Source organism: Melanotaenia boesemani, chromosome 8 (genome assembly GCF_017639745.1).
Source record: "Melanotaenia boesemani isolate fMelBoe1 chromosome 8, fMelBoe1.pri, whole genome shotgun sequence".
In the NCBI taxonomy this organism is placed as follows: domain Eukaryota; kingdom Metazoa; phylum Chordata; class Actinopteri; order Atheriniformes; family Melanotaeniidae; genus Melanotaenia; species Melanotaenia boesemani.
Genome location: NC_055689.1, coordinates 24,737,167 through 24,754,102, shown reverse-complemented (window position 1 = coordinate 24,754,102; position 16,936 = coordinate 24,737,167). Strand labels below are relative to the sequence as shown.

General features: G+C 38.1%; 1 protein-coding gene across 5 annotated transcripts in view; it reads left to right on the top strand.

The window, feature by feature from the left end:
• The window catches only part of LOC121645304 (netrin-G1-like), a 109,342-nt gene that overhangs the window by 81,854 nt on the left and 10,552 nt on the right, over positions 1-16,936 (top strand). For all 5 annotated transcript variants that reach the window (XM_041993754.1, XM_041993753.1, XM_041993752.1 and 2 more), the window contains exons 4-5: positions 9,697-9,869; positions 16,226-16,252. In XM_041993754.1, the coding sequence (XP_041849688.1) occupies positions 9,697-9,869; positions 16,226-16,252 (200 nt within the window). The remainder of the gene's footprint in view (positions 1-9,696; positions 9,870-16,225; positions 16,253-16,936) is intronic.

Here is a 16,936-nt window from a genome sequence, read left to right as displayed (position 1 = left end):
AAAGTTTAAAGCAGCCAAAATGGGAATAAGCATCATGAAATCTGAAACCAGTGTTCTCAGCAAAATGATGGATTTCCCACACTGAGTTGGGGATGAGCTGCTTCCTCAAGTGGAGGAGTTTGACTATCTCTGGGTCTTGTTGTACTGGTCTGTCATGGTGAAGAGTTAACTAAACTTAAAGGTGAAGCTAACAATTTAATGGTCAATCTTCATTCCTGCCTTCACCTCCCATCATGGGCTGTGGGTAGAAACCAACAGAATGGGATTGCAGACACAAGCAGCTGAAATGAGCTGCCTACAGAGAGTTTTGGGCTAACCATAAGAGATAGGATAAAGAGCTTGGCCATGTGTGAGGGGCTTAGAGCAGAGCTCCTGCTGCTCCTCAGTTTTGAAAGAGGAAAGTTGAGATTGTTCAGGTATCTTGTTAGAATGTTGTGTAGACACCTCCAAAGAGACATATTTTTTACATTTTGGGAGGAAGAGTTCCTGGGGTAGGCTTTTTGATAGTTGGTTTGGAAGTGCCTTGCCCTCTTCCTGGAAGAGCTGGTGGAAGTGTGCACGACTATACAGTGATAGACGTGTTATATATGGACAAATAAATGGATTGATTCCCACATAACTTTGTAACAGTAACACATCTCCTCCGAAGTGCATAATGTGGACTTTAGAAATACCCAAGGTTAGGTGTAGCATTAATATGTATTGTATTAGTTATCTGTTGTAGCAGATCATCAACAGAAACCTTCTCCATACTCTGGTTTTCATGTTTTCCTAATATTCATTCCTTTTGGTGATCTCTCATGTTTGTGACTTGGTCTTACAAACATTTGACCAATGAGAAGTATTAATAAGAGCTCATAACTAAATCGTGTAATGACATGGCATAACCTCACATCTCAACTTCCCTCCACTTTGAATGAATGTCACACACCAGAGTAAAAGGTCGAACCTGACAATGCCATCTGAGCTTGTCAGTTTACCTGGAGGAGTTTTTCCTGTTCCTGATAAGCAGCATAAAAATATACCAGGTGTCCAACCAACATAACATGATAACACTTAGTTTTTAGTAATAGAAAAAAAGTTTTCCAGCTTTAAGATATAAATGCTGTAGTTTGTAAGTTAGTGGAGTTAGTTGTTGGCTTGTATTAAGGCAAATTTAGAAATATGATAAAGCAAACAAATTGCAGAATGAAGTTCACTACTATGATTTCTCATAGTAGGAAAAAGCTGCATTTTTTTCTGCTCGTCCATTGTTGTTCCAACTCATTGTAGCTTTTCCATGTGTCACTGTTTCCTCAAAGATATTTTAAAAAAATGACAAAACGCATTACCATTAAGGCAAAAATGCAGTGTATTCATGGCAGTTCAACCTCCTAAATGCTGTTTGGGTCAATTTTGACACATTTTGACATTTGACAGCAGTGAAAATTCTCCTAAACATCATTCTTTTTGTCTAAAATTTGATTACTTTTCCTAAAGTGACACAAAATACACAAAAATAACAATTTAAACAAATGTGCAAACAACTTGCAAAATTAATCCCCAAAAAAATTGTAGCAAGGCAATTAAACATAAGAATAAACAACTGAAGCAACTGAATCAATTTTATATAAAACAGTAATGACAGTTGCAGCTCTTGGGTAATTTATTGAACAACAGATGCAAACCAAAGTTTAAGCCCAGTATCCTTTAAGATTTTGGAAGTCTGAATTGTAAATATTGTGACAGCATCTGCAATTATCAAAAAGGTCTTTGTTAATATACAAGTGAATTTCTGTTTCTTAAAATTAGTTCTAAGAAACACAGCAGGTCAATGCTATAGTGAGAACTTCAAGTGCTTTCATAACCCCTTTCCACATGCTTGTAAACAAGAAAATAAGCTGGTTGGTCCCAAAGTTTAGATAGCACATGAAGGCAGCAATGAAAAAAATACAGCTAGACATTTTGAGATGAGTTCCTGTTTAAATTAAACATGTACAAAAGCAGCCGTAACAATGAAAGTCTTCTCCGTGCAAAATGTTTAGGTCTATAAACTGTCAAAATGTGGACCAGTTCTCAAAAGGCATCAATGCATATAACTGCTCTCCATTGGCACCAACCTGATGGAAAAGAGGAGCTTCAGCTGTCAGTTTTTTAAACCTGTAATGTTATCAGTCATGACTATTACAGATTCAATTTCCTCAAAACCGACCGTAATATGCGTTCAGCAATTTAAGTGTTTTCTGAGATTTTATTTCCCTGAGGAATAATGCAATCTGATATGTATCCATTACTCTAGTTATCATAATAGATGTGGAGAATCCTGGTTTTAAATAAATTATTTTTTGTTGTCCCTTCAGCAAGCTTGTCTCATGCTACTTTTCTTTTTTTTGTGAAACATCAAACAAGCTTCTTTTTCCCTGTAGGTGTTGGCAGGTTGCTCTGGTTATTCCAGGTAACACAGTGATATTCTAAAAATTTCACCAAGGTCAAAGTTTCCTCAACAGCCTTGATCTCTCTATATCTTTCATTGCAATCAGTGGTCAGGATATCTGAGCCTCTCCAAGTGTCTTGTAGGAGAAAGTTTCAGGAAACCTCAATATGTATTTATACAGCATGGAAGCACATTACAAGCTTTGACCATGGTTGACTTGTGTGAGGAAACAGGTAAGATACAGAGCTGAGGGAGGCTGGTTTGCTCAGTCTTATCAGTCAGAGGGACGGCTGTGGGTTGAATCTCTAAAGGAAAAAAAAAGACTTTTCATCTTAGTGTAGCCATTTTTCTTAAAAAAAAATGACTATAAGCATTTGCAGGTTTAGACAATGCATTTTCATTTCAACTCTTTGATTCAAAAATTTATATAATATCATTGTAAATATCTGTATTTACCTTATTTTCATAGCAATGGGCAACAAAAGACTGGGACACAGTTTGCTACCTGCCTCAGTGTTTGGCTGTGGAGAAATTTAGAGACTCTCCCATGAGTCAACCAAAGACAAAGACAGAGAACCCAAGCTGAGCCACTGGGCCACATGACAAACGAGACACACGCAGTTGCACATTTGTTAGCAGTTGTTCACAAGAAATGATTTGAAATCTATAAAGGAGACAAATCAGCTGAGGTAGAAAAATAGAAAAAGCTTCAAAGGTCAAATATAAAAGGAAATTGTTGCATTTGACCAATGCACAGCTTGCTTGATTTGGCGCTTTAGCAACTGACTGTTTTTTTACATTGATTTAAATCTGTTGCATTATAACTATAAACACTGAGATGCTAGTGAAACAGTTTTATATAAAGATGTGAAAGCAACAAAAAAATTAAGTGACTCAGTAAGCCATAACAATTGATGTGTTTCAAACAGACTGAGACTTGAATTGTATCTGAACTTGGCAAACAAAACCCATTCACTGTTGTTATGATGTGCTAATTTTCAAGTGTTTTCAAACCTGTGCAGGAGAAAACAAGCTGAAAAGATAAGGAAATTAAAGGGCTGTCAGTCAAAGCTCAAAGTGTATTTATGTCATGTACGAAACTAATAAAAAAATGACTTCATCACCGAGCTACACAGATATGCATTTTTGTCTGCTGCCATATTTAATCAACTGTATTAAAACACAGACATTTTGAAAGTCACATCCTTTATGTGGCTGTGAAGATGTGGTTTGTCAGTTTGTTTGATGCATCATTCTTTTCAACTACACTACAAAAACTTTTGAGTACTTTCATTTTTTATGTCAGGAGTTTCCCCAACTTTTAAGCACTAATTAAAAATATATAATATTTTTTATTTTTTTAACCCTGGTTGGGAAATTAATTTCTGCATTTTATCCATCTTTAGTAAATGCAGAGCAGTGGGCACCAATATATAGCAATGGGGAGCAGATGGGGGTTAAGGGTTTTGATCAGGGCCCTCAGTGGTTTGTATCTGTTGCCACAACAGGGACTTGGACCTGGGTCCTCCAGATCCAAGCCCACCTCTACAACCACTAGGCTACCATTACACCCCAAAATGTATCAAACTGGTGGATGGGATTCCAATTGATGTTACAGCAAGCAGCCATGTTCAGCATCAACATCTTGAATTCAAATGAGCTGAAATAGTTTATAATTTATTACATGTGACAGTCAAATCTGTGCTTTTTCAGCTGTGGCATGGTGTAATATGGAACAGGTTATAGCATCCATTCATCGTTTATCCTACTCAGGATCGTGGGTTAATTTTTCCCTGTTGCTTTATTTTTTATTGTTCTTACAGGAATGTCTTAATGTGAGTTCATTAATGTTTAACATATGTATTCTCTGCTTTATTATTATTGATATTTTCCACAAACTATTTTTGTGGAATATTTTACACCATTGAACACTTTAAACAGTTCTATTTTTTTTTTAAATACTCTCCGTTCTATATATTAACACAAAAGTAACACAAGTGAAAGCTCAACTGTTTTCAAACAGTACAAGTGGATTTCATACAAGTCATTAAAATTAATAGAAGCTGTTTCTGTTTGCTGGTTATATTTAAAGCTTCTTGTTTTGGGAAATTTATGTGACATTTAAAAGATGGAGCTGAAAGTTATACTGTCTGAAATCTGATTTCTGGTGTTGTTTTCTATGATTTTTCTCATTTGTAGATGAGAAATTCAGAGTTCTCGGTTGCTTTCCAACAAACATCAAGCTCAGTCTGCAGATACATTTCATAAATATTTTTTAATAAGGATTCCTCATAGTTGGAAAAAGTTGTGTTGTTTTCTGCTCTTCCATTGTTGTTCCAACTCATTGTGGCTTTTCCATGTGTCACTGTTACCTCAAAGATATTTTAAAAAATGACAAAACTTATTACCATTAAGGCAAAAATGCAGTGTATTCACTGGCAGTTTAACCTGCTGTTTGGGTCAATTTTGACACATTTTGACATTTGACAGCAGTGAAAATAACCTAATCATCTTTCTTTTTGTCTGAAATTTGATTACTTTTCCTAAAGTGACACAAAATACACAGAAATAACAATATTTTCAAGTTCTATGCTTTTGTATAGGTGCTACAAAAATGTGCACATTGAGGCTGTTTCTGGTCAAAACTATCCCGTATCTATTTAAATGGATTTTAAAATTACCAGTGTGGGTCAAATCAAGGAAAATGGTAGTTTTAGGGAAACTTTACAAACCATGTTTCCTGTTGTTTTTTAATTTTTTAATTTATTTATTATTTTCCTTTGCTGCAAGTCTAACCCTCTCTCTGACCCTTTTTTCTGTCCTCTAACTGTAAAATAAAGACCACAAGAAAATTAAAAGAAAAAGATAATTATGATTTCTTATGATATAGCAGTGAAGACTGTTAAATTACTGTAATGGCTAAGCATGGTTATAATATAAATTCTAACAGTTCTAGGAAGTTTATGCCATTATTAAATTAAGCAAAAATATATCTAAGCTTACTAGCTGTTGTGTTTTTATGTTTTATGTAAAACAGGACATGACATTGTGTAATAGAAGATGTTTTTCTCCAAAAACAAGTGTTTTAAAACCTAAAAAATACACCTCATTCCCTCTGTGAAACATTTATAAAGATTTAATTGTGCATTTGTCTGTGAGACATACAATGTTTAGACTTTCTAAATAGATCTGTAGTTTAAAATTTGGTACAGACCCTTACTATGAGGAAAATCCTAGCCCAGGTCAAAACTGACTCTCACCATACTATGAAGGCACAAAATATAAACAGTATGTAAGGGTTAAGATTTTTATTTTTGTAGCCAGTGACATAATGTTTACTGTTCATACTGCACAATACCTTACCTCTTTGGTGTTTTTCTTGAAGCGTACTGGAAAGTTCAGCTATAAGATGAACACGAAAAGAAAGTTTTCTTGACATGCCAGTTCAGGCTCTCTATTTAACTTGTTCTGTACTCCTCTCTTGTCTTGAATCAGTGAGGCTAGGAGCTGTCACAAGGCAGAAAAGCTGTGTTAGACACAGTGAGCCTGTCAACACAGTGCCAGACAGCTAGGAGAAGCCAAGGTTAGGCAGCAGCCAGAGGAGACGAAGGGCAATGCTGCTGTCTACTCCAGAATATCAACACAAACTAGACAAGAATCTCACCTTAATTCAAAGAATACATGTGGTCACTGTTACATCTTTACTGTGCACATTTAGAGACTACAGTTTAGTTACATTACATTACTTAGGAACAGCATAAATCAGACACAGTATATATCAGGTTGTCATTGTTTTCAGAATGAAGCATCAGCATTCCACTTTGGTGCTTTTCTTCACTACAACTATTAAAATCTATCGGCATGTTAGGTGGATTCTATTCATTTGTTCATCTATTTATGTAAGTATCCTCAGTTTTCAGTTCTGTGAACACCACAAACTAAATTCACGACTCCTTTGCATTGATGACTGTTCTGTAATTGGATGAATTGCTCTGTTAAGAAGGCTTAAGTAGTAACTACCACTAAGCCTTTTCTTACACACAAAGACAATGTAAAAACCTAGCACTTTTTTCACCTCTGCATAAATAAGTGCAGTTTATGAGAAGATGGAGAGGCAAGATGATCCTTGCTGTCTCGAAGGGAAGGTTGCTTGTTTGGATAATGCATAATACCAATTGCTGTTGGGCCCTACTTGAGATAAAAGGTCATTAAAACTTAATGAAATGTGTCTATGTAATGGTGTAGATTCAAAAGGCTGGACATACAGGGAACCTCTTCCCTCTTGTGACCAAAAGCAGTTACAGAAAAGTTCTACGATTTCAATATGACAATGCCGGCGGCAAAAGCATCACATCTCACAGCTCCCCTGAGTCCACATGCTCCACTCTATCAGCCTGATAGCCACGCCAGTTGGGTCTGATGATCCAGATTTTGCTGGTTTTTAATTAAGTGGAAGGTCAAATCTCATCGCTCTTGGCTTCAGGGAGCTGCTGCTTTCTGCATGGCAGAGGAGCTACACCCAGTCATTAATTTTATGGAGCAGGGACTTTAATTGATTAAAAAGTTAAGGACTATGGGGAATTTTTGGTGAGAAGCACTAGTGTTTAGTTGCTGTGAACATTGGCTGCTGTTCAGTGTCATCCATTATGACTGTTAAATTGGTGAGACAGCACTTAATCTGAGCAAAGATATTTTTATTGCATAACTATAATTCAGGATTTATGGCTGATATGATCCTTGTCAAGATTTGTTGCTGTCATTTTATATTAATGTAAAAAGATGTTACCCTTTTCTTTGAGTATACTGTAAAGCATTTTTTCTCATTAATGTATGGTTATATAGGGTTTACATTAGTTTCATGGCTTTTGCCTTGTATAATTTCTAATAGTGAGATTTTCTCCAATTTTGTCATGTTGGGCACCTCTCCCATAAATTTCATTCAGTTAGCATTCACAAGTTTTAGAGTCTTGAAGTCTTTATCCAGGCATTTATCAAACCTCCTTTGTTTTCCCTGAAATAATCATTTCATGCCATAAAATGGCTTACTGTAGATGTTACTCTATATTTTTGCCTCATTTGGTATCAGATGTATGCAAAGCAGCCACACCTTACTCCTCGACCCAGTGCTTCCTTCACTGTCTCTCAACATATGCAGGGATGCTGTGTCCTTCTCACACAGTAGTTCTCCTGCTGCAAGGAAGTAAGGAAAGGAGGATCCTTTTATTTGTTTTTATTTTTTTTTTATTTTAAGCAGGGAAGTTACACTCAACACTTGTAAATCAGGAAGTCCCAGGGGCAAAATTGTTTCTGTCCAGTGCCACCAGTGGTCCTTTTCCTCTAATACCTACTCGGCTCCATTTGATTTGTTTTTTAGGGTTTTACACAACGTTGTCGCTCCTGGTTTCAGGTACTTAGAAAGAAAAATACTTGGCAGGAGTGATGTCCACAGAATGCAGGCCACTGATTGGTCAGGGAGTGATGTCACTGGATGAGTTATGAAATCGAGAACCAAATCGTTTATAAAAATCTGTTCTGTTATCATCAACAAGATAAACAACGACACACACACCAACAACGTAGTCCAACGACAAGGTGCAGATGTTCCTGTACTTGGTGGCTGATGAGTTTTCTTCTTTTGCCTTGAATCTGACAAAAAGCCATAGAGCAGCAGGAGTGTCATGTTTGTGTTGCATAGAAATGACATGACGGGATTTCTGGGCCGCCTTGCTATGGTGAGCCTACCTACATTGAGGTGGTACTCAATACAATTGTAATGACAACCAAACAAAATCAAGTCAAGTCCAGTAGAGTTAAGTATAGCCAAGAAGGTATAAGCAGAAAAGAGGCTTAACTTACTCGTTATCTGTCTTATGCCTGTGCCACTGCCATGTAATAAAGTCTTTAAGATGTTCCATGTTCACATTAGTGCAAAATTTTTTTAATAAATTTGTTACACAAGCACAAAATATTTTAATAAATTATTTGTGTGTTGTTATTTTTTTATATATATAAATTTTAAACAATAGAAGCTAAATACTAGGGCTGAAATAAAATGTTCATACAGATAGAAAGTATACACTGCATTTCTTCTACCGCTTGTAAGCAATACAGATCAGGATAAAGTTTCCCTTTATTCCCGCACTTATTCATCATTAATGTGAGATGTCACAGTAAGGCCAGGAAGTCAATTAGAATGGATGTATTTCTGACTGCTGCTGTCATTTCTCTGGCTCATGTTCACTTGCAATTGTAGGCAACAGATACCCGGCTCATCTGTCTCAAATGGGAGAAATCTTACCTCGGAAGCACTTTGTAAAAACAAACATAGGAATGATGTGAAATCATGAGCTGCCCAAACCTCTGGAGAGGTTTACGGTGTCAGATCCACTCAATGGCCCCCTCCCAGCTGTTATTGTTTCATTCGCCACCCCCCACTAACCCACCTCTCAAGAAGCTGAGGTCACTACGTGTAACCTTTTACCCTACTGGGAGTAAAATCAAATGTGGAGTTATATTTGGAACATAACCAGAATATGAAACTGTAATATCTCATGTGAAAACAAACAGCCTGCTCTGCCTCTGATAGAGCTCTTTGCTGGGAGTAAAGACAAGTCTCGCTGGGAAAAGGTTATATTCTAAGAACATGCAATTTTCAGTTTGCTCATTCAGGTTGTTAGAGTCACACAGACTGAAACTGCAACATTGTGTGTTCAATGTGGTCAAAAGGACGAGAGGGGGGGGGTGTCTGTTTTAGCATAGAAAGTCATCAGACCTGCTCACTTCACACAGTTTGGTCTAATAAACCAGCTCCTCCAACTGGGTTTCCTTTCTGACAGCTCCTTTTCCAAACAATACAACTTTGAAGATATAAAGAAACAAAGAGAATTCCCAGGATACGCAGCTTCTGTTTATTCTATCATCACTCTATCAGAACCTGTTTTGCGCTCAATTAGTAAATTTCACAGAGTGCCTTTCATTTAGCTCTTAAAAAGGCAAAAGTGACCTTATTCGCGTAGCTGTTCTCTCCACAGGGGCAGCAACAAATGCGGCCTTGTTTTTTTTGTTTTTTTTAAGGAGAGCATAATAAAGCTTTGAGGAGGCATGATCCAAGTCAGATAACCCACCAGGATTTCAATTTAGTCCTGTCAAAAAATTTGAAAGGCACAAGTAAACATCGCCGCAAGGGCAGATTCTGTATATTCCCTCCAGAAGGTATTGATTCAATGGGTGCAGAATGATGCCTATTCATGTCTCTGTCTTTTGTTTCTATCCTTCTGTCTCAGGTGCAAATGCAACCTGCATGCCAACAGTTGTGTGTTTGACAAGGGTAGGCTGGGCTGCGAGTGTGAACACAACACCACAGGGCAAGACTGCAGCCGCTGTAAGAGGCACTACCACGGAAGAGCCTGGAGTGTGGGCTCTTACCTCCCGATACCCAAAGGAACTGCAAATATATGTAAGTATAGAAGTACTTTTGATGCTGCAGGGATGAAAACTAGCCATGCAGCTACATTTACAAGTGATACAGCTGGCTGGCAAAACACAATTTTTAGTGTTGTTACTGCTGACACTGATATATGATGAAGTCTGAAGCACTGAAACATCTCAGTCTTAATCTTTTCTTTTTATTCTACAGAGACTTCTAAGCCTTCTCTTTAATTTATCTGTTAGTCTCTGGAGAGCATCTCCCCTAAATGTTGTTGTGAGGCCAATTTTAGACTGTTTTCTGTGGGATGGTAAATGTAATGACCTACTTATTTTTCAATATAAGTCAGAAGTAAATTAATTTTTGGCATTATTAAGCAGTAAAACTACAGCTTTTGTTTAAATATTCAGGGTATCTATGCTTATTTCAGAATTTATATTGCTACAGGCAGAGAAAAAAATTAAGGAAAACAGAAAAATATCTAATTTTGTGTAGAGATGTAGTGGCATAAACACACTCAAACCATTCCCTTGACACAGTTTTTTGTTGCTGCAGCTAGATAATTTTCAGCCATCCTACAGTTGGTACATTGGTAAATGAATTTGATCAAATGAAAAGATTAAATTCACTTTGTTTACTGTCTGAACACTCACCAAGTTAACAGCTTTAGGATACATAGCGTTTCCTTGACAACTACCACTGACCTTTTTTAAAACAGCATATCAATAATAGGCTTCTCCCCCAGCTATAAGGTAGAACACCCATTTCCTTTCAGATTTTTTCCCCTACTTGTCCTGTCCACCATCATAGCAAGAAGAATGATGATCTGGCTGCTGTGTTGTGCCAAACACATTTGCTTTGCCAAGGGGAGGTTTATAGGTATAATGTTCCTCTTGGTAATCAGATTTTTTTTTCATAATAATTGTTTATTACTAAAAATTATTGTCAAACGAATAGTGAAAAGAAGAAAGAGGACATAAAGATACACCAGATAGAAAATAACAATCTTTCATCAAAACAGAAACACAAACAACCTGTACAGAAGTACAACAGAGAACATCTTATAGCCTTTACACCAAAACAAAGCTTACAATCATCAAGAACACCTATAAGATTAAAAAAAGAAGAAAAACAAGCTGAGAAAAACATGTATCAATGACATCCAAAGCAACAGGAGCATACAAAGAATTAAACAAACATGACTATTGATGTATAAACCCACAGTGACTGTCATTATGCTGACTATGAGGAATGAAGAGTGTTCAAAGATGGGCGCGATCATGCAAATGCAACTGCGCCTCTGCAAAGGTCATAAGCAGAAAAGGGGGGGCCCTGAGACCCAGGCAGCACGAATCTCAGATACCACAGAGACAACTACGCATCCACCCAGGATGCAGCAGAGGAAAACCCCAGCCAGAGCTCCCTAAGGCCATGGGGCACAGGCCCCAGCTGGCCAAGATCAGCAGCTGCCGACTTCACAGCATACTGGCCATCCCAGACAGGGCACAGGGCCCCACAAGCCCGAGAACCCCCCTAGGCCAAGGGCCTGCTCGATGCCTAGGAGAACAGGGCCTGCCCAGTTGGCCACCCAGCATGGGCCAGAACCTACCCCAAATTTCCAGCCACACATCCCAGGCACCAGGTCACAACCACCCACTCCCCCCTACTTCCACCCACCCATCTACACCATAAACCCTCCTTCATCATAACCCCTCACCCACATCTTCCCCTCCACCCACCTCCATCCACCCACCACTCCACCCCACCTTCTCCAACCACCACCCCACCAGTCTTCAAATTCACAACCCCCATAGCCTGCAGCCCCTCCAACAATGCAGCCAACCAGGATCCTGGGCCTATGAAGCAACAAAAAATCCCTCTGCCTTCCCCCCACCCTCATCAGTGCCCAGAAAGCAGGGGTGTAAAAGGACCCCATTGCCCTCACCTTCCCCATGCATGAATGTTTGTGAAGTGTGGGTCGTTTAATTAATTAATTAAAATTAAAATTGAGGGGCAGTAACCATGCAACGGCCCGCCCACCCGACATGAATGGCAACGCCCCCCAGATGTGGCTTTTGTGTAGTCAGTGTTGTGTTTTGATGACTAAGTTTAACTAAAAGTGAGGAGCAAGGCATCACAAGGTGCAGCAAATGAGGCCACTTAGAGGATGACGAGTACGCTCCCCAAAACCCTACCCTACTTGGGTGTGTGAGAGAGCTGGGGAGAAGAGAGGCCTAGGGATGGAAGTCTAAAGGGAAGCAAACTTCCCTCCAGTATGCGAGCCGCTGGCAGCAGTAGGCACCCTTGTTCCCTGGAAGAGTCTGACAGTAAAAACAAACTGACTCACTCTGTCCACATACACATGCAAATTAATTAGCAGGCATTTATACAAACACCTGCCAAGATGGCCAAAAGAGAAACCTGCCTATCATAAAGACAGGTTTGGTAGTTATCATCAGCCTGTTCGTTTTAGCTTCACTGGGCTCAATATGTAAAAATCTGCATGACAAGTCTTACTTTCCAACCTTATTTATAGTTAGGAAAATTACACAATCTGTACAAGACACCCCAAACCTTTTGCTGTCAGGATTACTGGTGGTATATCACAAATTTTCAGCATATTTCATTCAAAATACCTTTATTGTCACTAAACAAAGTATAACAGAATTTCAAACAGTCTAAGATGACAGATTAATAATATGAACGGCAGTCCAAGCTTACAATGTAATCTGTTCCAGCTGCTGTTTCAGACTGAGCTAGTTGTCACATTTCTAAGTGAGTAATTACACGGTTTAATACGCATCGTTGAGAATCTCACTGACTGTTTTTTATTTTTTTTACAAAGGAAAACCTGCATGTCGGCAAATCTTTAGATGCATGTATTTGTTGTGTTGTCTGTGTAATTTTAATAAATAAGTCTTATGATGGGATTAGAGCTTTGTACTTTGAGACATGATGTGAGCTTTGCACAAAGTTCTCTGTGCTCATAATCTGCTCCTTCCCGGTGATCTTTGAATGTTAAGCAATTTCCATCTCTTTTTCTATGTGGCTGGTAAACTTAACTACCCTGTCATCTCTGTTCAGGAGTTTAACCAGTTTGAGCACTGATTTTTGCCCTGTTATTGCACACATATTTCTGTGATGATGTTTTACAGAATCATTGATACCTTACATCGATGCTAATACCTCTCGGCAGGTTTGAATGCAAGGATTATAGTGTAGCTTCTGGGTCTCCATTTTTGTGATTCCCCTTCCTCTGATCAACAAAGATTATTTCATCAGGATATTACTTTCAATCTTTTGAACTGACCATATTCCTCTAATATGTACGGGGTTGTCATGTCCCAATCTATTCTCATATAAAAGTGTTAAATATTGCTTTTTTGTCAGACCTGTCAGACACATGCACCATTACGTTGTGTAATAGATGAAGCAATATCTGACAATTTTTGAAAACATGGCGACATGAATGACACGATCAAAGTTTCCAACCAGTTTGGACAAGTGTTCTTTCATTTATATAGTTTATTTTTGTCTGTGTCCACACAGAACAGAGAGCTAGCTGACCACAAGGTGATAGCTGTTAAATTTGTTGAGAGTATATTGGATTACATTTTCTTTAACCTAGCAGACTGACCAGAATTTCTCAATGTAAAGTACAATTTCTTCTTAACACATTCTGTGGCTGATATCTTTGGATAGTGCAGTTAGGATTAAAAAGAGAATACCCACAATTATCTACAATTATATGGATGTTTTTTTTTATTTTCTTTTAATTATGTTTAAATTAATATTCATTGCATTGATATGCTTTTTCGTTTTTTGGATTTTGTATCACTGGTAACTGTGCCCTCAGATAATCGCTATTAAATGAGTGTGATTAGTGCTTTTCCAACAAGATAACATTGAATAACATTGAATTTGGTATTGCTATCCCAACCCCATGACAAGTGTGAACACGGTATCTCTGAGGCAGAAGGTGCTCTTTTGCATTATCCCCATTATAATCTTGGACGGGAGTTGAGGCACATTTATCAAATCCCATGCCTGGGGCAGGGAGGCTCATTGCCTCAATAAATCTAATACAGCCACTCAGGGTTGCAGTGGTAGATGGCCAGGCATGGCCAGATGGTGGAAGATCTAGCCCTCTGGTCCCTGATTTGCACTTATTCAGCCCTGCATTCTGCAAATCTCATAGCAGCAGTCAGCTGGGATTGACAGCAGGTTTTTCAGATGGTAAGTTTGATTGTTTGATTTGTAGCTACAGACATAGTGCTGATTAGATTTATACTGTGATTTTACCCTGTAATTTATCTGCTCTTAACAAAGTGTTTTGCAGTGACACTTCTTATCGTGCTCTCCTACTTCATTTGTTGTTGATGAATTAGAGAATTATCCAGTCACTTGTACATGAGTATATGAGTCTGCATGTTGGTGCACAGAGCTTTGTGTGTGCTCAAGCATGTGCATGCAACGCATTTGATTGTGTGTGGGAGTCTGTTTGTAAGAGCGTCTGTGAACTCTAAGGAGATATTGCTGGATTTACCCCTGAACCTCTTCTGCGTTATGAGGCTCCCTGCAATGTGGTGCTCACTGTCAGATTGACAGGGTGTTATTAAAAAATCCAACACTTGGCCGCATCTGCACTGAACTGATGAAACCAGGGTCTAGCCATATCAAAAGTAATATTAGTGCTTGTTTGGCAGTGGCATAAATTGCAATAATATTGTACATGGAAGTGACGCAAGAATATTGGTCCCCCAGGTGTTGAATGAGCACACTTTTGTCTTGAATTATTTCTATTTATCTCTCGAGTAAAATGTTGGTCCCACAACATGCCTTTATCTATTACATAAAGCTCATATTTCCTGTAAGGATATTAAACATGCATCCCTTGTATTAAGACAAATACGTTGAACATGCAAAGTGTAATTAAAGTTTAATAGGTTCCATTTTTCATCAAGTCTTCCTCTTTTATCATGAAAGTAATTTATCTCACAGATAGGAACTGGGCAGGGTCTATTAGATATTCTGATCTTTGCTCGTGCAGATATATTTGAACACATGTGACCTGTCATTAAATGAATTAGAGCCTAAATAGAACCCCGTGTTGCTTTGAGCCAAAGCTGTGAAATCCAGAGAGTGATTCAGAGACATTCGATTGAAGGTTTTCCTTAGAAAAGGAGGAGAAATCTGAAGCTTGTACCCTGAAAAGAAGAGGAATAACACAAAGAATTATGTTGACAGTCCACTTTACAGGGAGCATCAACTCATCTTGTGTTCCAAAGCAGGTTCACAGGTTAAAAAGCGTTGGAGCTATGTGTTTGATCAGACTGTAGAATGTGTTCTGCCTTCAAAGGGCAATATTGTTTGCCCTCCATTCCTTTCACAGAACAACCACTGGTAACTGGGGCTGGCTGGCTGGCTGGCTTGCTGGCTTGTAAATTACAGCTTAAAATCTGTGCTTTTCTGGCTTCTGTAGTGCTGTGTTCCTGCCAACAGTTGTTGTGACAGCCCCTAACGGGTAATGAAGTGGTGAATGAGATGAAAACAATATAAAAACCTCAAACAAATCACAGAAGACAAAGTGGATAAAGCTTGTGAAAAGGATCAGAGCCTGCGTTGGTTGTGGGGTAGGAATCGCTTATTAATGACGGTCACACCACGTAAGGATGGCAAATCCACAGTCAAGTTGGCTTCAGCTCACAGGCAGGCCTGAGCCAATGCTTATAGATGAATGCTTTAATATTTTTTTAAGCCTATACCTAATTATTCTAAGCCAGATGAAGCCTCTTGTGATAAAACACAATTAGTCAGTTTTTCCAGATATGAATACAAGTGGTCATGGCTCTTTAGTTACTTAGATTGATTTTATCTAAACTTTCTACATGCTTGGAAGGTCACTAAACTGACAATGATAGACATTTACAACAAACACTAGATGATGCTTTCTTTGTGGCATTCATCATTGCAAGGGGGGTGCAAAAACTAGATAAACAGAGAAAAGAGGCAGTTTCAGATAAAACAACTCTTATTTCGAAAGAAAAAAATCCTGATGAAAGTATTTTTTTTTCTTCTTTTTGTATGAACCATGTGAATTCTTTTGACATTTTTTCACTGGCAGACCTGTTATTATCATCAGCAGAAGGGGGGTGTTGGACCATGTAGTGGTCTGGTTTTCTGCAAAGCCATAACGGCTGTTAATCAGTGGACACAGGAGACACCAAATTGATTAGTGTGGTCTTGGTGGTTTTTATCAGGGCAAACAACTCCAAATCCAGAAGTGTAATTTTATGACTTAAGTTACAAGCTGTTGAAATAAAAAAATAATAAATAAGCTGTTTGGTTGAATCAAATGTTTTTTTTTTTCTTTGCTTTTTCCACAGGCATTCCCAGTAATCACGGAGCAGTGAGTAAGTTAATCACACTTTTCATTTGGCATGTCGACTAACATTTTCCTCACTCAGTCATAACTAACTCTTGTTTGACTGATGATGTTGGTGTGAGTATGCTGTTTGCTACCATTACCACTAATCAGCCAGCTTTCTGCTGTAAAAAATGAAACTTGAATAACTGAATAATCATATCTCAATTTAACAAAAGATAAAGCACCAATGCATAGATTGACCATAGTGTACTTTCCTCTAACAAATCCCAGAAAGAAATTTAAAATGTACTTTGTGCAATAATTTCCCAAAACTCTTAAAATAAAGAAAGCTTTCTAGCCAACACACACATTTTCTCACTCCAAAGACAATATTTAGTGATAACGGACTATTCAGGTTTTTACCAGTTTACTATTAATCACTCAAGCATTACATTTCTACTAACAGTTTTGCATGCTGTGCCTGCTTCACGCTTCCCTAAACCCCAATAGAATGAATTAAAAAGGATGTTCATTTTCAGGTCAACTAAAATTAAGAAGCAATTATAATGGAGCTTTCAAAAGCAGTGCATTAAACACTGCAGTTACCTGTTTAGACTTTATTCCCACTGTACAGAAATAAATAGATATGCAAATGAGAGTGAGAGTTCAAGGTGGGCCATTGCTATTACTTTAATGTAATAAGAAATTATCAAAGCTCCGCAGCGTGGTT